The 25,134-nt window shown below is 48.6% G+C and overlaps 1 protein-coding gene across 2 annotated transcripts in view; it reads left to right on the top strand.

Moving 5' to 3' along the window:
* The first annotated feature begins 13,876 nt into the window (after positions 1–13,876).
* Positions 13,877–25,134, top strand: part of SH3PXD2A (SH3 and PX domains 2A) — a 246,719-nt gene continuing 235,461 nt past the window's right edge. For both annotated transcript variants that reach the window (XM_082673397.1, XM_082673396.1), the window contains exon 1: positions 13,877–13,951. In XM_082673397.1, coding sequence (XP_082529523.1) covers positions 13,880–13,951 — 72 coding nt within the window. In that variant the 5' untranslated portion in view covers positions 13,877–13,879. The remainder of the gene's footprint in view (positions 13,952–25,134) is intronic.

The following is a 25,134-nucleotide window of genomic DNA, read 5'->3' as shown; positions in this document are numbered from 1 at the left end:
CTGTGGGCTCATAGCTTCTAGCTCTGAGAAGAAGGGGGATCTCTTCCCGTAGCACCAGTTAGAAAATCTCAGGAGAGGTCTCTGATTTGTCCAGTGTAGGTCACATTCTCTCCATAGACCAATCACAGTTGCCAGGGATTGGATATTGTTAATAGCTTTGGTCAGATCCCCAATAACTACGGCCAAAGGAGACAGTTCCCTTTGGAAGGAGAACAGTTCTTCAAAAGGAAAGAGGTAGCATATATGTGGTAAGTGGAACAACTGTTGTGAGCTGGACAGCCATTTCAAGTTGTGCCGACTTCACCATTAGCAGTTAGGTGTGAATCCACATCATTTAATATGTATTACATAGTGTCTCACTGTGGGTTCCCCTCAAAGCAGCCCATGTCAGTGGTCTGGATGCAAGTAATTTTGGAGGGACATGATCCAAAGAGCATGGTGAAGAAGTGGGAAAGTGAGACAGGAAAGGGAGAAAGCCAATGAAGGTGTGTTAATGGACAGATTAGCATTTTGGGCAAGTGGTCTCAATTCCACTGTGCCCCTTGAGAGACTGTGTAGAACACACCGCAGAATCGTCCAAGGGACAAGGAAGTTAGGGAATTTATCCACCACTCCCATCCCTCATGGTTGTAAGTTGCTCCTGTGGGGCTAGAGCTTCTGGAGCATACAGCCAGAGAAAGCTCTCAAACAGAGAGACACAGGCGCTTGAAGGCGGAGGCTGCAATTGTATGAGGAAAGTCCGCTGAAGCTGCAGATCTCTGCAGTGGCTGAGGGGAAGTGGGCAGGGCACTGATAGTGCCTGATACACATCTGTAAATCCCTTTACATAAACGGGATTCTGTTACACATTGTTCTGTAAGAATTGAAACTTCAAAACTATGTTTTAACTATGTTTAAAACTCAAACAACAATATCCCCATCCCAATGAGCTATAATTCCACATGGGAATCCTGGTGACCACAGGGCTAATGCCCTCATTATAGTTCAATAGTCAGTCCTGCAATAACTAGTTTATATGTTACACCTCTCATGGAGGCGCTATCCTACTCTAGCTGTTAGATATGAGTGCCTGAGTAGCTAATGTATATTGATGTAAGATTTTCTTCAAGCAGACTTAAACAACTACCCTTAAAACTGAAAATGGATTTCACAGGTGAAAAACAGGACATTTAAGAAGAAAATTTGGTTGTGATGAGTTCAGCCAGGACCAAGATACCAAATATCCCACCTTAGACCAATTCTTCAAAGCGTCAGCCTCACTGACAATAGCTGATGAAAGCAATATGCTGAAAATGCTCATGCAAAAAAAAAAAAAAAAAAAAAAAGCCACTCGAAGACAAGAGAGAATGATAATATTTACTTGTTTGGGAAAGTCACCTTTTATGGCACTAGAAATTACCCAAGTCCTAAATACGTTTTGTGTAGTATATTTTGCACATTAGTTTTATAGACCCTGCCAAGCAGCAATGCCATTTTGAGACTAAACACAGTGGAGCATAAAAACAAACTTTCTGTTTCATTCCATGGAAAATGAACAGCTTAATGTTTTTGTAAAAACATACACAAGTCTGGTGATGAAAATGCACGTACAGTGCCACACATAAACAACACATTGCATGTGAAGGAGAAGAACATACCGTTAAGGAAAAGCTTAGGAAACCTCGAGCTCTTGTTAATAAGACCTATTAGTAATCAGGCAACAAGAACATGGAAAGAGCAGACTGCTGGGAAAGAGCGATAACTGCTGCCAGATCATTCTGCCCAGAGAGAAATTTGCAAATGCACAAATTGCACTAGAAATGCAAGTTCCCTGAAGGCGGGGCTCTGGTCTATCTTATTCACAGAGTAAATACTATGGTCCCTCAGTCGGCGGGAACCGGGCAGGGGGATGGGGGCTGGGGACTCGGCCGGCGCCAGGGCCTGAACGGAGCACGCCGGTTTCGTGGCGTGGATATATCTGCTTCTAAGGTGGCTGTAATTGGCACGCTATCCCATACCAAAGTACCTTTTGAGAAGAAAAAGAGGTGAACTATAAAGTGAGAGCCAGTTTCATCTCTACTCTGCAATCTAGGAGAAAAACTTTCGCCCGAGGACAGATCAGGGGGCCCGGGTTCAATCCCTGGTCAGGGAACTAGATCCCACATGCACACCACAACTAAGAGTTCGCATGCTGCAACTAAGGAGCCTGCGTGGCGCAGCTAAGAAGCCAGCGAGCCCAAACGCAAGGACCCCCCCCGAGCCACAACTGAGGAGCATGCCTGCCACAACTAAGGAGCTGGTGAGCTGCAACTAAGGAGCCCTTGAGCTGCAACTAAGGAAGCCATGTGCAGCAACTAAGACCTGGTGCAACCAAATAAATAAATAAATAAAATATTTTTTTAAAAAGAGTAAACTGCAGAAAAGTGAAAAATAAATTTGGATAAGAGTTAAAGAAAAATCCATGAGGAATTAGTTTCAGGACCCCCAGATGATACCAAAATCCACAGATGCTCAAGTCCTGCATGTAAAATGGCGCAGTAGAGTCGGCCCTCTGTCCCTGTGGCTGCGGAACCCCGACTGTACTCAATGTTGAATGAATGAACGAATCCAACTTGCTTGATGTTTGAAGATTAAAATTACGTACGATCTGTACAGACCAGCAGGACCAGAGAACAAATGGTGCTTCTTTTAGTAAATGATGATAATAATAGTAATGATAATGACTAACAGTTACCGAGGATTTACTATGTGCCCACACTGTGCTGACCATTCTATGTGACTGACCTCATGTTCACCTGACAATGACTCCATAAGGTAAGCATTATTATCTCCACTTTACAGACAAGAAACAGAAGCTTAGAAAGGTGAAACAACTTTCAAAGTTGCACAAAAAAATAACAGTAGGGCAGGAATCCAAACCTAGACCCACACTTTCTCCTCACCTCACTCCTCTGCCATATATGCAATTCAGAAAAGCTATCAAGGGCTTCCCTGGTGGCACAGTGGTTAAGAATCCGCCTGCCAGTGCAGGGGACATGGGTTCGAGCCCCGCTCCAGGAAGATCCCACATGCCACGGAGCAACCAAGCCCGTGCGCCACAACTACTGAGCCTGAGCTCTAGAGCCCGCAAGCCACAACTGCTAAGCCTGTGTGCCACAACTACTGAAGGCCGCACCTAGAGCCCGTGCTCCGCAACAAGAGAAGCCACCGCAATGGGACGACCACACACGGCAACAAAGAGTAGCCCCCGCTCGCCACAGCTAGAGAAAGCCCGCACGCAGCAACAAAGACCCAACGCAGCCAAAAATAAATAAATAAATTTAAAAGAAAGAAAGAAAAGCTATCAAGAGAAATATCTTTTTTTTTTTTTTAACCTGCCATGAAATGTTGGCAAAAATGTAGTAGTGACATTCAGATGGGGAGAAAACAATGTTGGGGGAAAAGTGAGGAAGCAGTGGCTTCTATGAAGTTGTGCCTGTACCAGGGCTAAGCTGTCATTATATGATGCACACATCAAGCGTTAGCCATCATCAAGAATACAGCATCTTAATATGCGTTTCATGTGGCATCTCAGTGATGCTGAGGTGGTGTCTTCACACTGAAAACTTTTCAGACATTTCTGGGTTACTGTAATAAAATGGGCGGTGAGATCCAGAATTTACTTTTTACTTTTCAGGCCAGAGCAAAATGCTGGTATGACCATTTCAATTGAGAAAAGAAATTATTGCAAGAAATTACTCTCTATCTGATTCAAGAAAAGCTGTTATTAGCTAAATCCTTCTTTTATTTAAATGAACATATGATCTTTGTGGGGACACAAACAGTCAGCCCATAGCAAGCTGTAACATACATACACTGAAGTGCAAAACTCTGGTGCACAGCTAAAACTTCCACTCGGATCTAGAAACCACTGCCAGCACCCCACAGTTCTCTGTACCCCCTCTCAGTTCGTACTTCTCGGAGGCAACCACTAATATAGCCTCTAGCACTATAAATTAATTTGGGCTGTTTTGAACTTTATGTAAATGAAATCATACAGTATGTAACCTTTGTGTCTGCCTTTATTTGCTCAACATTGTGTCTGCGAGCTTCAACCAGTTTGCTGCAGGAAGCTGTTTTTTGCTCTTTATCATTGGTATATAGTATTCTGTTGTATGAATGTAACACCACTACTGACCCACTCAGCATTGGTGGACATTAGGGTGGCTTTCAGTTTTGAGCTATTATGAATAGTGCTGCTATAAATACTTTCACACATTTTTTTTGGTGGACGTATGTACTGATTTCTCTTGGATCTATACCTAGGAAGGAAATTGCCAGGTCATAGTATAGGTATACTAGACAGAGTTGAGTAGTTGCAACAGAGATTACGTGGCCCCCAAAGTTGAAAATATTTACTGTTATTCGTTTAACAAATATTTAGTGAAAACTTGTCATGTGTCAGCCGTTGTTCTCAGCACTGGGGGTGTGTCATGGTGAGAAAACAGACCAACATCCCTGTGCTTATAGAGCTGGCATTTTTATATTTCAGTAATATCATGAATTAATATTCAGACATTATGAGGACTTCCCTGGAGGTCCAGCGGTTAAGTATCTGCACTTCCACTACAGGGGGCACATGTTCGATCCCTAAACCGGGGAACTAAGATCCCACATGCCTCGCAGTGTGGCAAAAAAAAAAAAAAAAAAGAAAGAAATCAGACATTATCTACATGGTTTCTTAACTGTCCATAGGTGAGATTTTTCTATTTTATTTCTGAAGGCCTGAGCAGTGATGATCTCTCATGTGTTAGGCAGGGTAGACAAACTGGCCTGAAAGAGTGGGATTTTCCAAGGCTCTCCTGGCACAAATGGTCCAGTTCCTACCACAGTAAACAGCATCCTCAAGTGGAAATTCGAAATCCCTCCTCACTAGCACATCCCATCTCTGTGGAGTATTCCTGCAGGGTGCTGGTGCAGGATGCTTTGCCCTTGTGGGCTGGGCTGGGCCAGCTCTGACTCCGGCCAGGAGACAGCCCAGTGTGTCAGCAGTAGTCACCCCCAGCTGCAAGGTCAAGGTCAACGTGCAGTAGTGCAGGCCTAGTGCTGTTTTCTTGGAAGGAATGATTTGTTTTAAGTAACTTCAGACCTTTTAATATGCTTCCCAAGAAGTTAACTATTCAGAAACTTCCTCCTCTTCTTCCCACCCCCACCCCCCAGATTAAAGGGAAAACAAGAACTCCAGAAAAATAGGAAACATCTGCCCTCCATTAAAGTGAAAACAAACAAACAAACTCTTAAAACATCTCTTAAGAGTTTAAAGCTGTATCCACGTAAGTTACTGTTACTCATAGCAAGCAGGTGAGTGACATTATCCAGGTATGAAAAAACCATGAAATAAAAGACGGCTTAGAAAATACTGCTTTCAGTCCATGTAATAAATACCTTACTTTGAATGTAGGGAAAGAAGTGCACACTTAATAGAAAATTTATTTCTTCCAGCCCTCATTAAATAAATGCTGAACAAATATTTTAAAAATACTAGAGAGTCGAAGGGGCCCAAAGCCTTGTTTGTTGTTTGTTTTTCTTATCTAATTCATCATTTCTTCCACCTAGACTGTGAGCTCCACAATGGAGGGCATTCTTGTTTGTGACTAAATTCCCATTTATGGAATAAATACACGAACATAGTGCTTACTCTGCACAATGCCTGGTACAACACATAAGGGCTTAATAAACAATTGCTGATATTACTATTGTTATTGTTACTATTATTATTATGATGATCATTATTATAACTAAAGGGAAATTTTAATATTGACTAGAAAAGCTCCCGTATATTACAGGCTAAAAAAATTTTGAAAACTAAGTAGCACCATCATCCCTCCAGGTATGCAGTCCAAGAAACTATGATTGTCCTTAGCACTTCCATTTACCTCATCCCTGGCAAACATCACCAAACAGAAGCCACTTCACCTTCTAAAGTTCCCTTCGCTCTACCCAGGACCATCAGCCCAGTCTAAGCTATCGTCACCTCTTTTTTTTTTTTAATTAGGTCAACACTTTATTTTTTTTTTAATTATTTAAAAAATTTTTATTGGAGTATAGTTGATTTACAGTGTTGTGTTAGTTTCAGGTGTACAGCAAAGTGAATCAGTTATACATATACATATATCCACTGTCTTTTAGATTCTTTTCCCATATAGGTTATTACAGAGTATTGAGTAGAGTTCCCTGTGCTATACAGTAGATCCTTATTAGTTATCTATTTTTTATATAGTAGTATGTATACATCATCAATGTCATCACCTCTTGTATCCTACTGCAGATCTACCAAATGCCCCCTTCATACTCCAGGCAGGCCCCTTCACCAGGGGACCATCCTGATCCTTTTAAAATGCAAATTAAAAAAAACCCCAAACAATCCTTTTATGATTACAGAAGGACATGTGTACAGTACTGTAGAATGTTTTAAGGTTTAAATAAACTAATATTAAAATTTTTAAACATCTCTCTACCCCCAGAGATTACCACCATTCGTACTTTAGTATATGTTTGCGCCACCTTGACAATATTTGTCACAATTATAATTTTACATTTATTTGGATGATTTGTAAAACAATGTGTATCTTCCCCAAAGGTGATAAAACTACCTAAGGACAAGGACCTTGTCTGGTTTGCCCCAAGTGTAGCCCCAGTTCCTAATAAAGTGGGTTGGTAACTTAACTAATAGTCATTGAGTGGATAAATAAAGGGATAATGTCCTTGAAAAAGTAAACAATAATTTGGTAGGTGTGTTTTGGGGTGTGTAAGCCACTCACACCAGCCCTCTTTCTTAGAATTAATTCCCCAGCCCAATGAGTTAGCTCTGATAGCCACCTTTGTGCTACGTGACTCCACTCCCTGATAATTGAGTGGATCAGGGTGGACACATGACCCAAGCTGGGCCAATCAGATTGTTTTTCCTGGGAACTGGGATCTAGACTGCAGAGGCAACCAGTCTCAGGTGTGTCTGGAATTGAGGGACTGGTAGACATTTGGGCAGAAGGGGACTCCTGCTATGTGGGTGAAGAAGCAGAGAAAAACCATCTGCAGGTTGAGAAGAATAAAACAGAAACATAGTGCTAAGCAGAGATAAGAGATGGAGAAAAGTATCACATTCTCAAAGATTTGCTACTTTCTGGTTCTGCTCTGAGAAGCCCAAGTATCCGTGGATAATGAGACACCACAGTACATTGGAAATAGAGCCCCTTCTCTTTTTTTTCAGCTGGGTCAGCTCAATTTCTAGCACTTGTAAACCAAAGAGTCTCAACTGAAACGTGCTATTTATATATTAGGCAGTAACACTAATCAAAGTGATCACAGTAATCTGCCTAGGGCCACACCTTAAGGATGACAGTCAGAATCCCAGTCAGATTCTCCTAGGTGAGAAAACCCAGCCTACTAAATCTTCCTCTACCTGCCCTAGCCTATTGGGTAAGAAATGAACCAACTGTGGGGATATCTTCTGCTTGAGACAGAGAGAGCAGGACGTGAGCTGGAGCCACACTTGACTTTTGAGAGTCTTGACTCTTTCACCTGAAATAGACATGTGGATTCAAACAGGATGAAGAACAGTAATTTCTAACATTTCTGAATAGAGAACTGGGGGAAAAAAAAAAAAGCGATCAAACCAAAACCAGACTCATAATTTTGGTTATTGGTGGCTTCAGGCTATTTTAAGAAACTGCCTTTGAATTCCCCAAGGGATTTTTTTTTTCCTGTTCTTTTTGTCATCCAGTGGACAACTCAGGGTTTACGGGCTCCTGGAAAATCCAGGGGATTTTGCAAAAGAAAAATCTGTGGTGGCTTATGGTTAAAATGGAACTATGCACACTGATCTTTTGTACCAAAATGATCCTGGTAAGCCCCTACCAGGCAGAAATACACTTGAAGGCATGTTCAGTAGTTGAGATAGATGTGTGAAACCATCCACACCCTCATCCTTGAAGTTCTTAAAGCACAGTGTGCTAGTTTGGGGACCAGATGTCCCGTCAGTGTTAGGGATGCAGCCTGGAGTTATGGAATAATTTTTTTTGCTCTGTGACTCTAATTGTGTCCTTGGCTTCTTTGGCCATGCAAGTTAGTAGATTTCCCTCTGGTATTCCAGGGCCATGGTCATTTGCTAAGGCTGGAACTTGACATGGTTCTATCAAAAAATTCTCCTGCATAAGGACCCTCACCAGAGTCAAGGCTAAGACAGAAGGTTAAGACTCTCAATGGCATCTTGTGTAGAAGCCTGTTGAGATTTTTCTGATGAACTTACTGTGTTGGGAGTCAGAGAAAGGTGCTTTCCACCACCTGGTGGTTTGGCAAGCAGAGGGGCCTGTTATTATGGCTGCAATTAGCCAACAATGGGGCTAAGCAGACAGGGCAATTCTGGTGTCTCATCCTGGTCCCATTCCCCAGCAATCAAGGAAAGAAGTCTGGCCAGTAATTTACTCGCCTCTGGAGAAAACGGAAGTTGATCTTACTGTCTACTCCAAATTCAGGAAAGACCATTCTCAAGACACTCCCCAAACATTTGCTTATTAGGGCTGATTTGAAAGAGAGAGAAGGAAGGAGAAGAAAGAGAGATGCATGTACACCCTGGACTGCTTATAGTCTGTAAACTGGCAGGTTATTGGTACCAGGCCCTCCTGCTTTTTCCTGCCAGAGGTCAGCCAGGGATGGAAAGGGATACAAAGCAGGGCCAGCTGCTTTGAGTTAAAGGTGCTAAAACAACTTTGGCCAGTAGGGGGCTCCAAATCTCATTCAAATTTGTACATCTCTGGATAACAGACCCATTAGACTTCATTATATATAATAGTTATCCAGTATCTTAGAGCGTGCATGGGACCAGAAAATCACCAGAGACCCAGAGATGGGAAATGACTTCAAGATCACAAGGCTGGGTTGTGGCTGAGCGGAACTGGAACCCAGGTTGGGTAACTCTCTCCAGCTCCTAGGCGTCACTTTCATCAGCAGCATCAACAAATACCTAATTTTAAAAGACAATCATTTATTGAATGCCTGGCATGTATAAAGCTCTGTGCTGGGTGGGGTGTGTGTGGCAGGTGGCCGAGGTGCTATTGTCAGGGTGGGGAGGGAAAGGGTGGTGCCAGAGTCCAAATTCATGGTCCTCAAGACCTTCACCAGCTTCTTACTGGTTTAGAAAGCACAACCTAAGCACAGCAAAGTTTAAAAAACAAAAAAAAAAAGATGTAAATAAGCGTTCAGTACAGTAGCGGCTGAACTGTCGTAGGGCAATGTATGATTAGTAACCAAATGAATGTTTAGTAATCTGTTTTCACTGCTTTCCTCTATGCTGTCGTCTTTGAGGACTCATGAAGACTACATGGGAGAGGAGGTGAGATGGGCTCTGCATATGGGAGCTGATAGGATTTGCATGTGCACAGAGGGGCTGTGGAGACACACGCGATCCCTGCCCTTGAGGAGCATCCTGCCTGGACGGGGTGGGGGGTTGTTTGTAGGCAGCCTGTGATGCTTATGTGAATGGAGAATTGGAACAAGGGACCCTGAGGGTCAATGGAGAGCAACATTCTGGATCTGCAGGTATCTGTAATGCTCTTTAAATGAACTCTTCTTGTGTGGGAATAAGCTCATACAAGGAGTGGAGGACAAAGACGACAAGTCTAGGACTCCCTAGCTGTGTGGCATTGGGCAGCTTACTTAGTTTCTCTTGGTCTCGGTTTGCTACTCTGTAAAATTAAGTAATAAATAACCTCTCTGGTCCCTTCCAGTTAGAAAATTCTATGGTTCTAAGCATCCTACAATTCTCTGTTTTTGAAAAATCAGATTTCCAGGTATCAGTCAGTTGGCATCTTTATTTTAGGTTCTCTTTCCCTTATTTATCCTAAACTTAAAAAAAATTGCAATTATATGTTGTCATTTGAACTAACACAGTGTCCTTGGATTAGAGTCGTCTGCAGTTCATGGATGGAGGTGGCAAAATAGGGGTTTACCTAATCCTCTCCAGCACTACGAGCTCCTTGAGCAGATGTTTTCAATACAGACCACCCAACGTACCTACTCTGTGCCAGGCATGCTGGGTACTGAACAAATGAGACACAGTCTTGTCTCCAAGGAGCCTTCAGCCAGTCTCAGTCATTGCTGGGAAAGGGCCAGGCACATGTGAGGCACTCAGTAAACGTGTGTAGAGCAGAAAGGCATGCCTAAGGCGCTGTTGGGAAGGAAATCTGCATGAGGTTGAAATGTACCCAGGGAAGAAGGGAGAGCCTGTACCATTTTATACTTAAAGTCTCTTGGCTAGATGGCCCCAGGAGAGAAAGGAGACTTTCTCCCATAGGTATTAATAACTTCTACCCAACTAATTTCCAGACACCCTGGCACCGAGGGGGCTGGTGCGCGGTTGCTCCCTCCAACTGAGGTAATTCGGGAGCGCAGGGGAAGTTGGGGGTCCTCGAGTTGTGCTTCAAGACCCTGAATTTAGGAGATGTCAGGTTGTCTGGGGTTTCTTAGACCAGAAGAAGGCCATCAGCTTGTAGGCAATCACCCTTCCTCTCTCCTCCGGATCTCTTATCCTCAGGTCCACGTTCAGATCCTGATCCAGAAGAAGGAGGGTGAGTGGGAAACCCCCGGTGCCTATTGGGTGAGTGCTCTGACTCATAAGGTGACCCAGTGCAAGCCAAACCCCTTCCTCTTCTTTCCCTCCAACAGCTAAACCCCGGCTCCCCTCACCAGGGGTTTCTCCGGCTTAATTAGCACTTCCAGAACACCTTGCAGCCCACAGAGGAACAGTGGCCGAGTGCCATTAGGAATCTTTTTGCCATGAACCCACAGGCTGTCTTGATTTTTCACCAAAGGTGCTCCCAGATTCCCACAGCCCAGCCCTTCCCTGAGGAGCTCAGTGCTGAGGGTCTATCCAGGTCTTCCTCCTACTCCCACAAGGAACAGGCCTTGCTCAAGGCAGTGATGCCCTGTCTCCTCCTTTTCGCATCACTGAGCATCACTGTCAGATCATCTTCTCCCAGGACAATGGTTTTCTATAATCTTCTCTGATAGAGGAGCCTTGTGCCTAGTGTCAAGATCTCTCACAGTCTGGACCCCCAACACCCATCCTTCTCCTTATGTCCTTTTCCTGTGTCTCACCCCCTTGCCTGGCTCTTCCCCAGGTGGACACTGTCCTCCTGGCCCTCTGCCCGTCACCTGCAGGTTCAGGCTTCAGTGTCCTCACTCCACCTTTTCTTTGCCCCCTGATCATTCATTCAACAGATTCTCATACAGTGAGTGACTACTACTGTGGATAAGGTACGGTATTTGCTATATGAGGAGTGCAAAGAAGTATAAGATAACTTAAGCCAGTCCTTGTATACCAGGTGCTCTCAGGGGAGAGGAACTGTGTTATGGACAAATACACACAAGTCAAAGCAGCTCAGGGCAAATGCACCTGGCTTGGAGGAGTTCAGAGGAGGCAGAGTATTCCAAGGTACTCCATTCAGCCCATCCTTCAGTCCCTAGCAGAGGGACAGCCTCCTCCAGGAAGTTCTCCTGGATTACTCCAGGCCTCCATTTTCTGGAATGCTAATGCATATTTTATTAGATACAGTCTTAATGGTGTCTCTGTTTCTCAACTGTATTCTCTTCTCTTTGAGGGAAGGGACAAGCATTTTGTCAATTGGATTCAGTTTTCAGGTCCACAAACATCAACTGAATTCTCTCTCTCTTCTGTTCCTTAAATCCTTGTAAATGAGCATAGATTAGGTGCTCAATCAAGCCTAAAATTCTAGAGGTTTAGAGAAGAAAATTTTAAAAATATTTTTTAAATGTCAATATCCATACATGCTAATTATGAAAAACAAAGAACTCAAAACTGTCTCCAACAGGAGTAACTACTGCTAGGAGTTTGGAATGTATGTAGGGAGGAATCTTTTTTTTTTTTAATAAATTTTTATTTATTTTATTTTTTTATTTTTGGCGGCGTTGGGTCTTTGTTGCCGCGGGCCGGCTTTCTCTAGTCGCAGTGAGCGGGGGCTACTCTTGGTTGCAGTGCGCAGGCTTCTCATTGCGAAGCATGGGCTCTAGGCAAGCAGGCTTCAGCAGTCGTGGCACGAGGGCTAAGTAATTGTGGCACACGGGCTTAGTTGCTTCGCAGCATGTGGGATCTTCCCGGACCAGGGCTCGAACCTGTGTCTCCTCCTTTGGCAGGTGTATTCTTAACCACTGCACCACCAGGGAAGCCCCTGTAGGGAGGAATCTTAAAAGACCATCTAGTTCAGCACCCACATTTCACAGAGAACTTCAAGATGACTCTAATGCCTATAGTATTAAGTGATTTGCGGCAGGTCAAATATTTAGATAGCAGCATCATTTGGTGTTCTAGCATCCTTCTCCAAGAAAGTTGGAGGGGTAGTATGATATTCTGTACCAGGCAAATGTGTGAACAGTCTTAGATAGCTACATGGGTTCTGACAGTGCAGAGAAAAAAAGTATTAACACAATTAGATTGTAAAACTCTCGGTCTCCATTTCACATGCTTCACATTGGTCCACAGTCACAAAGCTCATTGTGACTGTGAAACAATAGGATTAATTGTGAAAACAGTACTTCTTTAAATATTTGAAATTAGAATGGAAAATATGTTGAAATAGATGAGGGGGTGTAAATTGAATTAAATAGTAATTGTGTTCCAAGTCCAGGGACAGACAAGTGGCTTGGAAAGTCGGTTTTCCATATCAGAGGGACAGGTGGTGAGAAAGCCAGAGCCTGGGGCCAGTGATGAGGCAGTCCCCAACCCAGTGGTGGATTTTCTCACCATTGTGTGCTCTCTTCCCTCCTAGCCTGCCTGGGGAGGGTCCCAGGGAAGCCCTAGGCTTAACGCAGTGCTGTTACAGTCTTGAAACCTCACTGGTAAATGATATCACAGGTTGGTTACCCAGACCCAGATCGATAAACGACTCAGGCAGCGGATCGATCACATTTCCGGGGAGAATCTACCCTTTGTAACCTGCAGGGGGGCAGGTGGTTTATCAAAAGATAAGGTTCTGGCTTGAAGGATTTAATGCCGGCTCTTTCCCCACTCCTGTCTCCTCCTTGGAGGGCCTGGGCCGTAACAGCGGGGTAATAAACTACTTTTCATTAAAGCGATCTGGGGAATAGGAGTGGGAGGGGGCCGCAAAGGTGGGGACAGAAGGCACAAATCCGCTCCAAGACGGAAAGCCAGGGTGAGGGCGCGCTGGGTTCACTTCCCCCTGCCCCTCCTCCTTCCGAAGCCACCCTGAGTTTCCGTGCCCGGCGAAGTGGCCCAGCGCCGCGCCAGGCCGCTGGCCGAGCTCTTGGCGCTCCGGCCGGGCTGCAGCCCCCTCCCCGTCGCCCCGGGCCCGGAGCCCCTCCCAGCACGCTTCCCCTCTTTCCCTTCCCTTCCCTTCCCTTCCCGGCCCGGCCCTGCCTCCGCCTCCTGCGCCCACAGCCTCCGCCAGCGCCGAGCCCCCTGGAGCCGGAGCGCGGCGAAGGGGCGCCGCCGGCCCCTCCCCAGCGCGCTGACAGCAGGCTCCGGGGCCCCCGCCCCGTCCTCTCGCCGGCGGGACACACCCCCGCCCCTCCTCTGCTCCGCCAGTTCCCGCCGGACCCACCGGGCGGCGGAGAGAGCTGGCGGGCGAGCCGGAGAGCGGCGGAGGCGGCGCTGGAGGGAAGGGGCGCGCGGCAGGCCCACGGGGAGCCGCCCGGGCGCACGGAGTCCGCGTCCGCTCTCGACCGTCCCCGCTCCGCGGCCGTACCTGAGGGCGCCGGGAGCCCGGGCAGCGGCGCGCCGGACCGGGGTGGCGTGGGGGCCGGGGACCTGGGAAGCGGGAGAAGGAGCCGGAGCTCGACCAGGATGAGAAGGTGACGCCGCCGGGGGGCGCCACTCGCTCTGTGGGGGAAGATGCTCGCCTACTGCGTGCAAGATGCCACCGTGGTGGACGTGGAGAAACGGAGGAACCCCTCCAAGCACTATGTGAGTATCGCCCCTAAGACCCCCGCGGGGCCTGGCCAGGAACCCCCGAGGGCCCTGGGTGGCCCCTTGCCCTACCCGCGCTGTTGAGTCCCGGGGCTAATTGCCCACAGGGCAGCCTTTGGCGGTAGAGTTTCTTCGCAGGGCTGTGATCTCCAGGGAAGCCTTTTCTGACCTTCCTCCACTCCCCCCACGCCCGTTTTCTTTTTTTGGCATTGGAATTGGCAAGTGGCTGCCCTTGTCTGTTACAACGGTGAAGTCATCTGTCCGCCTGAGCTTTGAAGGATGGTGGGGGGAGCGTTCGTCAAACCCTCGCTGGGAAGGTCCGTTGGGAAAGAGCATCTTCCCGGCCCTCCCTGGGGACTCGGGTCATTCACGCTCACACAGACCGAGATGCTTTCAGAGGCTTGACCTGGGGAAGGAAGCCTCACGGGAGCCTCCCACTTTTGCTCCGTTCTCTGCCTCCCTAGGCCTGGGTCTGGGGGCAGAGGGATGACGCTGCACCCCTGCCCCACCTCCACCTTCAGCCCTGAGCTTTGATTTCCTTCTTAAAGTCCTTGTGTCCGTCGGTGTGAGGAGAACTGTGGCTTTTCCTTTTATCCCTCCTCTGGACATGACCCTTAACTGGGTTCATTTCCTCTTAAGTGATGCTCCATCTCCAGACACGAGGAGGCAAATGTTTGCGGTGGTCTCCGAGGAACAGCCGGCTGCCCCTCCCCCTTCCTTCTCCAAACTTAATGAGAAGGGGCTAAGGTTGATTGAGCCGAGCTCCTGGCCTGTGGGACGCGTCCCCCTTTCATCTCAGCCCCTCCTGTCTTCCCATCCTTCCCACAGTAAACTGTGTCCTTGACGCCTGAGAATGCCAGTCCTAGCGGCTTTGCTCCTGTTCTTGAGATAGAAGAGACAGACAGCAGGGCATCCAAAGCCGGAGGACTGCATCTTATTTGCAAATTAGTCAGTTAAAGGAGCATTTAGAATGCTCAAAGCATTAATTTTAACAATTAAAACAGGCTGTTGGTTGCTGCCCTGGACAGCACATTGATTTCTGAAATTCCTTGTTGGAAGGAGACTGGGATTTGTGCAAATGTCAGCCTCAGGCTACTCTTTCTGTCTTTATCCCCAGTGGCTCTGATCTTTGGGTTTCTTTATAGTAGAATAAGTGGGCCTGGGCTCAGGTTGGGGAGGAGGTAAACCAAGGAGTCTGGTTCCTGGTGGGACAGAGATGTGGGTGCTGGTGGGAGAGCTGTTCCTTTTGTGTTACTGGCTCAGCAAGCATCTTGCCCTGCCATTTCAAGAAAGCTCTTTTTGGAGGACTTGGGTCACCATGTGGTCACCCTCCCCTGGGGACAGATGTCCATTTGCACATCCCAGCACTTATTACGAAGTCAGCTTTCCTAAGTTCTTTTCTCAAATGTTGCAGGCTAAGTTTTAGGGGTTCTTTTCTTTTTTTTTTTTTTTGTCCTGAACTTTTTAAATAAACATTTCGAATGTCATTTGGTTTTCTTATTATTCTTTTCTTGTTTGTTTGTTTTTTTGGCTGTGTTGGTTCTTCGTTTCTGTGCGAGGGCTTTCTCTAGTTGCGGCAAGCGGGGGCCACTCTTCATCGCGGTGCGCGGGCCTCTCACTATCGTGGCCTCTATTGTTGCGGAGCACAGGCTCCAGACGCGCAGGCTCAGTACTTGTGGCTCACGGGCCTAGTTGCTCCGCGGCATGTGGGATCTTCCCAGACCAGGGCTCAAACCCGTGTCCCCTGCATTGGCAGGCAGATTCTCAACCACTGCGCCACCAGGGAAGCCCCCTAGGGGTTCTTTTCTAGTCCTCAGTTAAGGTAGGCACTGCTTTCAACAGATGGCACTCTGTTCTGAGACCCAGGCAGGTGCCGGCTCTGGATTTTAGGTGAAACATCAAATCTTAGCTTTGACCAGCGATGTCCAGGATTACAGATGTAGGATGCACTCCTGGTCAGGAGCGCTGCTAAAGTGACGGGGGGCCCTATGCAGACAGTGTTGAGAGGTGGTTAGCGCTGAGGCTCTGAGTTACAGGCTCTTGTTCAAAGCCTGGCTCAGATACTGACTAGCTATGCAGCTTTGGGCAAATTATTTAACCTCCGTGGGCCTCAGTTTCCTCATTTTTAAAGTGAGTATAATAATAGTATCTACTTCAGAGGGTTGTCTGGAGAATTAAATGAGATCATACATGCAAAGCACTTAGCGCAGTTCCTGGCACAAAACAAGCACTCATTAAATGGTAGCTTGGCGTGATTCTGACTAAGAAAGCACTTTTGAAAAGCAGCTATTAATGGTCTGGCAAGAAGGAAGAAAGTTTTGGGGTTTTAAGATTGATAATAACTTGTTCTGTGTGAAAAATACAAAAGAAGTCCTGTCCAATTCCCTCAAAATGATCATTTCCTCCCTTTTTATGGACAGTGTTTTCTGGGACGTCTCCGCTTCCCGTGTAAGAATCAATGACGTTATGTTTGGGGCCGGGAGTGATGTCACTGAGCAGATGGGGCCATACAGAGCCCTGAACCCAGGTTGTGGGAAAACAGTTAAAGGAGAGAGTATTGTGTGTTATGGAATTGTGGAGCTGGCAGGGACCTGAGGACTCATGAGGCTCCACCCCCTCATTTTTACAGATGAGGAAACTGAGAACCAGATGGGATAAAGTCACTTGTGACACAGCTAGTCCCAGCACCTGGGTCTAACTGGCCTTCTGCCCATGTCATGGGTTGGGTTCATCGAAATACCGTAAAAGGCTGGTTGGGGTTGACGAGCCCAAATATCTGGTGATAGCAAGAGGTTCCTGCACATTTGGGGCATCAGTGCATAACATAAGGAGAGGGGGCCAATAATGGAAAGTGTCGGCAGTGCCAACAGGGCAGGAGGAGCATGCTGGGGAGGCTGTGCCGCTGAAGTTTAGGATCGCCTCCTCTCTCGGCCTTGACGTGGTGGACACCACACACCAGAAGGTCAGGTGTTCCGGGCAAGGCGCGCTGGTGTGGGTAGCAGGCAGGACACACTGCGCCCAAGTCACGTATGTTCTGGAAGCCCTTTACGCTGAAGAAGCATGCCTTCTTCCCGCCTCTCCTCCACTGATGGTGAATTCTGAGTCTGCGGTTTGGCAAATTGCAGAGCAGAGCCGCTTTATGGGACGTGCACGTTAGCTGGAGCTAGCTGATGAGAGGCCTGGGGCCCAAGCAGGAGGGGCCCTGCTGGCCCCAGAATGCTGGGAACATACTGCAAAGGTCCTCTCAGGACATCCAGCCAAAGGCATGCTTGTCCCCGTGATGTGGGGGAGCTGCCTGGACACTGAGGGTCTTGTGTTTTGGTCTGTTTATGAAAGGCAGGCAAGTGACCTCCATCATTTGAGTGGTGCTGTCAGCCCTTGGCTTCCTTCCCCTCTGTCAAGCCCCTGCTTGGGGTGCGTTTGGGGAAGATGGGCAGCTGCTGCTTAGGCCAGGCTCCCTGCATGGAGCTGGGCTCCTCTCTTAGCTTTTATGAGCTGCCCCTGGGGAGACCTTAAGGTAAACTGTCTTTGGCCTCAGACCACTTGTCTTTCAAATGATCCTGATGGTGCTGGTTGCAAACTGCAGATACCTTTGAAAACTTTCCATAAGGATTGAGTTCCAGTTCACATAATCCTTTGTACCCACAAGCATGTGTAGGTGTATGTCAAGTCATTTGGTGTTGGAGAGGAGCTCGTGCATCTAAAACAAAAAAGAAATTGTTTGGATTTGGGAGGCATTGTGCTTTCACAGTCTTTTCCTTTCCTGATTGTTTATTTCAGACAAATATCAGTCATGAGTGTTCTGGTCCTCTACAGGGCTCTTCAGGGAATGCAGATAATAGCCAGTGTTAGCAGTTACCATCGATGGTGCCAAACGCTTAGCGTGCATGATTTCATGTAATTCCTACAGTTCATCGAATGTCTTTGATTCCTTTATACAGATGGGTGAACTGAGAGGTTAGAGGTTGCCCAAGGTCTCCCAGTTAGTACAAGGCAGATCTGGGTCAACTCAGGTCACTTTACCTCCAGAGGAAGCTATGAATCTACAGTGAGGCCCTTCTCCTCCACTGGAGTCTGGTTGGGGAGACCAGGCTCAGGTATACATGATGAGAGAGCAGTGCCATGTGGTATTTGAGGACTGGCTCACTGTGTGGGACGTGCACCTTGTGTCCTGGAGGGGAGTGTGTGACGGGTGATGGAGGAGGTCACTGTGAGGCAGGGGGAGTGGAGCAAATCCAAGATGATATCTGCTCCCCAGTGATGCTTGTGATAAATGAAGGACCCACCTGTGGAAATAATACATTCTGTGTGTTCAGAGCATTGCAGGTTCGGGTCTTGGTCCTGGCAGCTACATTTTTAGGAATTGGCCCCAGACCCATTCTTTTCTCTGCCCTTCATTTTTTCTTAAGCCCTTAGAGGATCCAGCCCCGTGAGAGGAAGGGTGTGCAGCTGCAGTACGGAAAGGATCTTCTCAGGCCAGTCCCACTGTGGAATGAGTGGTGGTGGGCAGATCAGGGTTTGAATCCCACCTCTGACTCTTCCTAGGTGTGCAACCTGCAGCCAGTCACTGTGGGTCTCAGGTTCCTCACCTGTAACCTCACAGGGATTTGGGGAAATTGATCTGAGATAATTTGGGGCAAAGCTTCTACTTAGTACCTGGCCTCCATCATGGGTACTCAACATATACTAGCTTCCATCTGGTCCTCCTTATCACCAAAACACTTGAGTACATTTAGGATCAAATAGGTGAAGCTGTGAGAGAAGGAAAGACTGAGGCAAAAAAGGAAGGCCCAGCTGTTCATAGTCTGATGGGAAAGTGGGCTACATGCCTCGTGGAAAACACCCAACATAGGAGAGAAGCACATAAACAAGGAGCAGCTGTTCAGACCTGGAGAGCTTCCTGGAGCTGCCCTAGTGATGGCTTCCTGGTCGGCTGGGAAGGAGAAGGGAAGGAACTTGTGTTGGGGGAGAGGAGTAGAGAGGTGTTGCAGGTAAGGGCAAGGTCAAATAGTATCCTAGCCCCAAGGTCAGTGCAACACATGGGTTAGCACTCTTGCCTGCTCTCTTTCTCTCTGTCTCTGTCTGTCTCTCACACGCAAGAACAGTTTCTTCTTCTCCAAGGAGGGAAGTGATCTAGGGGTGATTCACAGGTCTGACAAGGATTCTTGCTTATGGAACAACCGACCACATCCTTCAAGGCTGTTGGAAGAGGGAGCACAGCCAGCCATTTATCATGGCCCTCTTTAGAGCCGAGTGAGGGTTCGGGGGGACAAATCAGGATTGGAATCACCATGTGTGGCGGCAGGCAGAGGGGAGGCGAAGGGAAGGGAAAAATAAACCTATTTGATGTCATAGGAGACCGGTTCCAGCTCCAGAAATATAAGCGCCAGCTGCTGCATTTTCCAAAGAGATATTCCGAGGCCAGCGTGAGTTAATCGCCAGCGGAGACAGTGAATTAGAGCAGTGTTGTTAGGACTTCTGACTTGGGGGTTTGCACAGCGGTCCCTGGAAATTGCCTTCTGATTTCCTCAGCCTGAGTCACTGACCAGACTATTTCTTGGCCAGAAAAAGTCTAACAGGAAACTCTATTCTCTTTTGCCTCCTTATTAAATAAAATAAAACAAATAATAGAGTTATACATACGGTAGTCACACTTCTTTTGAGTTCTGAGAATCCGGGAAAGGGATCATGGGTTAGGACAGTGAGCCAGGGAGAAGGAAGGACAAGGGGTGTGTGTGGGAAATGAGGTGGAAATACTGGCTTTGGAAAGAGGTTCTGAGCCAGGGCCAGAGGTGCTCTCCGCCATGGCCGTTGCCAAAAGTAATGGAAGAGTCCAGGAGAGTGATGAGCATTTGAAGCGGTGATTCCCAGAGCTGTGAGTGACTTCATGCCCAGGCCGGGCTGCTGCTACCTATAGTGGAGTCAGGGGGGGAAGGGGGCACGGTGGGGGGGAGGGGGGAGGGGGGACTGGGGGAGGGGAGGGGAGGGGGGACTGGGGGAGGGCAGGGGGGACGGTGAGCCACAAGCAAGCCCCTCTCATGCCCCCGAGTAACCTCCAGGCAGGTCACATCAGCAGCAGGTGCTGAGCAGAGTCCAGCGAGGATGTCGAGGTGCAGGGGGAAGGGAAAGAACCCATCTGTGAGCACCTACTGTGTGCCGGGCAGTGCAGAAGAGACCCTTCAGAGGGAATTTTACTTAAGCGTCATAACAATCCCATGAAGTAGGTAGGTGTTTTTATCCCCACTTTACAGGTGTGGAAATTGAGGCCCAGAGAGTTTATGTGAGTCTCACTCAGTGGCAAGGCTGGGATTCTTACCCTGGCCTCTGACACCTGAGTCTGTGAGCTTGTTACTTTCTTCCCCATTAGAGCTGGGTCAGTGAGAGAGGGGTATGAAAATAACCGAGGAGTCCGGGCAGCACCTCCTGAGAGGATGACGTGTATCTGGAAGGCTGTGTTGTTGGAGAGCCCCTGGGCTCTGGTATCCCTGGGCCAGAATCCTGTCTCTACCACTTACTACGTGGGACCCGGTGCAAGTTACTTCTCTCTCCGTGCCTCAGTTTCCTCATCTGTTAAAAACAAACAAAACAAAATGAGGGGAAAATAGGACCTAGCTCAAAGGGTTGTGCTGAAGGGTAAACGAGTTAATAAACGTCAAGACCTTAGAACAGTGCCTGGCACATATTAGGTGCAACATAGGGATTTGTTCTCATACTGATTAAGTCCTGAAGCTTCAGAAGGGGGAGCTCTCTGTGAACTGGAGTTTTCAGGGAAGACTGGCTGGCGAAGGCAGGCTTCACGCTAGGCCTTGAGGAGTAATTAGGATTTGGATGGGAAAGAGTAGGATTTAGGTGGGAAAAAGAGGAGAAGGGCATTCCCAGAAAGGGAAAAACAAAGGTGCCGGAGGCGGGACGTGCAAAGAAAACGTGGACAAAACCCAGGTGGGGCAGAAGGATGGGGAGGAAGGGTGGGCCCGCTTCTGAGGGTCTCACAGGCCAGCCGAGGGAATTCAGAGTTTATTGTTACACCTCCGCACCTTCTGTTCCTCCCAAGGATTGCAGGGGAAGGGGAGCTGATTGTCACTGTGGGTCCCTTCTGGTGGGCCCCAGAGCTGGCTCTAGGATTGTCGTTGCAGCCGTGGTGGGAACAGAGCTACATGGAACCGTTTCTGTAGCTCTGCGCTGGGGACTCTTTTTTTTTTTTTAACATCTTTATTGGAGTATAATTGCTTTATAACAAAATGAATCAGTTATACATATACATATGTTCCCATATCTCTTCCCTCTTGCGTCTCCCTCCCTCCCACCCTCCCTATCCCACCCCTCTAGGTGGTCACAAAGCCCATTTGCGTTGGGGACTCTTTAGCTGCAGGCCCAGCCCAGCCCCTCTCTGTTTATAGCTCTTACTCCGAGGGGTCAGGCTGCCTCATAAAAGTTGATTGCACCCCAGAGGTCTTGGGGACGGAGGGCGGAGGAGGGGGAGGGGAATAGCAAGGAGTGAGGCGTCAGCTGCTTTGGGCCACATCCGTGGAGGGCCCCGCTGGCAGGGCCTGAGGTCACGGTGCAGTCATTTCCACCCCCAAACGCAGCGCTGCCGCTAACGCACCCCAGTGGCAAGAGAGAGGAGACCCCGTCCTTGGAGGGTCTGGAGACTAATACCGAACAGCTTGCTGGGAGCCCCGGATGAGGGCTCAGTGTTACCTGAAACTTTCAGGCCAACGCTGTCTTCTACTTCAGCATCTCCCTGAACCTGTTTTAGTTATAAAGACAGTGCTTCAAACTACCTCTTCATTTATTTAACCCTCACTCCACTGCCAGATATTCCAGTAAGCCTGATTCTTTAGGGAAAATGTAATAGTAAAAATAACAGCTAACAGTTCTGAATGCTTTCTACGTGCTGAGTTTTACACGGAAACTCTCAAAGCAGCCCGCCGAAGCGTGTAGTTACTGCTGGCATCCATGTCGTGCAGGCGAGGACGCTGAGGCCCAGAGAGCTTAAGGGAGTTGCCAAACACCACACAGCTAAGAAGCTGCGTGTGGAGAGGCGCCTGCAATGACCCAGGCCTGCTGACTCCAAAGCTGGCCTTGTCCCCATAGAAGCCTCGCAGCCAGCCCTCCGTTACATGCCACACCTGGGGAGACCAGGCCCCAAGGCGATTCCACCTGAGGCCTGGCTGGTTGGCTTCTCAAGGTGTGAGACCTTCCACATGTCACCTTCCCCACTTGATCTCCATTTGCCCATCCAGTAAATGGGCTGCTTCCTTTCTGCCTTGTAGAGGAGAGGGTGGAGAGGAAAGCTGCTTTGGGAAACGCTGAGCCCAGAGAAAACAGCTATGTGAAGGGGTCCTAGATCCCTCAATCTGGTTTCCTAATCATTTGTGAAGGGGATGCTTTACAAAAAGAAGCTTTTCCTGACGCCAGGGAATTTTTAGACAAGGTTTCCTTGCCATCCTACGCCCCCTGAGAAGCCTATAGCCAGGGTTGACTCAGGACCACTTTAGGCCCCAGTGAAGATGTTTTCTAGAAAACCACCTCTGGGAACTACGCCTCGCTTCTTTCCAAGCCTGTCAGTTTTGTGAATGGAAGAGACAGAGCTATTTCCAGTCCCATCTGTCCCGGCTGTTACCTGGGGGGAGGAAGTGACATCCAGGGGGCTGAGCTAGCAAAGGGGAAACAGCTGTGCTTTCTGCCCCTCCCTCAGCTGCTTTCTCTGGCCCTTTGCTGTCATTTCCCTTTGCCTGTGAGGAAGCCACCCTCCCTAGGCCTGGGAGGAGGTGGGCGGTAGGGTTGGGGCAGGATTCCTTCCTCTGTGTGTGTCAGTGCAGCATAAATTATGCAGTGGGACGTTTTGGGCCCTCCAGTCTGTCTCTGGACTCCCTGGAGTGTGAACCAGACCTGACAGAAATGGATCACTCAGGGAGTGGGGGTGGGGTGCTGCCCAAGATAGTGAACTTTCAGGGTCAGGGATGGCGTGGGTACGGGCCAGTCTGTATTTCTGCCTATCACTGCGTGGTCCCCCGTAGCGAGCCTTGGCTGTTTTCCTTTTTCCAGGACTATTCTCACTCAGTAACAAAGGAGACCTTGACCTCTATTACGTGGGCGCCATTATCATAACAGCTACCACGTATTGAATCCCTATTTTGTGCTAGGCCTCTTGTTTATAATCTCTGGTCCTGACACAGCCCTGAAGGTATGCATTTTTAACCCCATTCTATGCATAGGGAGACCGAGGTTCAGAAAGTTGAGGTTGCATTGTCAGTCAAGCACAAAGCCAGGTGTGTTCGGGCCCCTGCCCCCAGGCGGTGCCTGTTTCACCCTGTCACTGTGACTTGCGCATTGGTCCCTCTCCTGGGCTGCCCCAGGTTGGGGGTTGGGGAGCTTCTGCCGGGTCCCCGTGCATCGTCCTCCTGGGGAATAGTGTTCTTTGTGGAGAGAGCCTGCCTTGCTGACTTTGCCCACCTAAGGGTTCTGAGCGTGAAGGGATTGTCTCTGCTGTTTGAAGCGGCTGCTTTGTAAACTCTTTCATGGTAGGCCCCATTCTGACCCAGCTTTATTCCATTTCCTGATGGCCCAGACCCAAAGGGCTATTTTAAGGGCCTTGCCTGTGTGGGAGAATTTCTCTTTGTAGCAACAGAGAGGGAGGCCTGGCTGGCCTGGCATGGTGCTGGCAGTGGGGCTCTGAGACAGCGAAACTCTTTCCTGAATTCTGCCTCCTGGGCAGAATTCATCGGGCTCTCAGCACAGGGCCTGGCAACCCGGAAGGGGCACGGTCACTTGTCAGTGAGGGTAGGGCTTCCAGAGGTGGCCGCCCAGGGATTTCTGCTGGTCTAAGCCCCCGGTGGCGTGGCAAACTGATCCTTCTCTCGCAGAGTTGAAGCCTGTAATAGGACAATGTCTGGACTTTGGTTTCAAGCCGGGGTTAATTATTTACTTTAGTCATCGCTCATTGGCAGCTGGAGAAAAGCAGCCTCGTTTTCCCCATGAGTGCTGGTTGTGGCAGCTCCTGGGCAGGGATAGTGGGGAAGTCGGGTCGGAGAATGTGTGAGTGGAGCCCTTCTAGGTGCAGGCACGGGGCTAGGGCTTCTCATCCACCGTCTTCTTTAATCCCCGCTGCCACCCTGAGCATCACCCCTGTTGCGTAGCCAAAGAAGCAGGGGCTCAGGGAGGTGCAGCACCTTGCCCCGCATCACGTGGCCATGAACGGTGAAAGCCAGGGTCTCTTCAGTGATGAAAGCCCGCGATGGTTCCATTGTGCTCCCTGCAGGTTTGACGGATTACCCACCCCACAAAGGTTAGGTTGCTAGGTAGGAGTACTTCTCTTTTTTCCCTGCCCTCAGCTGGAGGCATCCACACATATCAAAACTAGCTGCACTGGGTTTTTCTCTACACTCTCCGCCCTCCCTCAGACTCTGGTCTCCGCGGCTGTATTTCTCCCTCTGCTGCATGCACCCATGGGAGTCTCGTCCCTGATCTGTGGCTGTGCTAGGGTATGGAACGCTGACAGCACTGCCCTGGGCTTAAGAAAGGAAGTCAGCCCAAAGGGCATATGCACAGTGGACCTTCCCTTGGAAGGCTGGGGCCCTGCAGCTTTATAGTGGCTTTGTCTCCCGAGAGCTTCCCAGAGAGGCTGGGAGACTAGGAAGCACATCACGTGGGTCCCTGATAAAACTTCAAGGGTCTGAATTAAATCCTGGTCATCTGCCCACTCTGACCTTCCCCCTCTATTAACATGTGATGTGGTTGGAGCTGGTATTTGGGATCAGATAACAAACCTCTTGCTACCTAGAATGGCTCCCTAGCAAGGTCTGGCCTCTATTTTGGGATTCAAATTTTTATTCCCCTTGATCTCGTGTCCAGAGGCACTTTTAAAAGCCTGGTCCTTCAGAAGCTCCAGCTGCTGGGGGTTCCACGTCCTGTCCCCAAGGATGGTGGCTAGCACGGCGCTGTGGTTGGGAGCAGGGAGCAGTTTATTTCCCAGGCACTTTCAGCCTGCTGCTTGCTCGGGCTAAACGAGGCTCTGGCAACTGGAGCTAGCCCCCGAGAGGGCCTCAGGTAGCAGCAGTTGGAAGTTGAGGGCAAGAGGATGGGAGCAGAGCACCGACGCCCCTGATACATGGGCTCAGGCTCTGAAGCCCTTACTACCTTGTTTCACTTGTTCAAATTTCCTCCCTGCCATGGGCCTC

This window comes from Grampus griseus (assembly GCF_964374135.1).
Source record: "Grampus griseus genome assembly, chromosome: 16".
NCBI lineage: Eukaryota > Metazoa > Chordata > Mammalia > Artiodactyla > Delphinidae > Grampus > Grampus griseus.
Note: the sequence above shows the minus strand (reverse complement) of the source record. Positions and strands in the feature narration are given on the sequence as shown.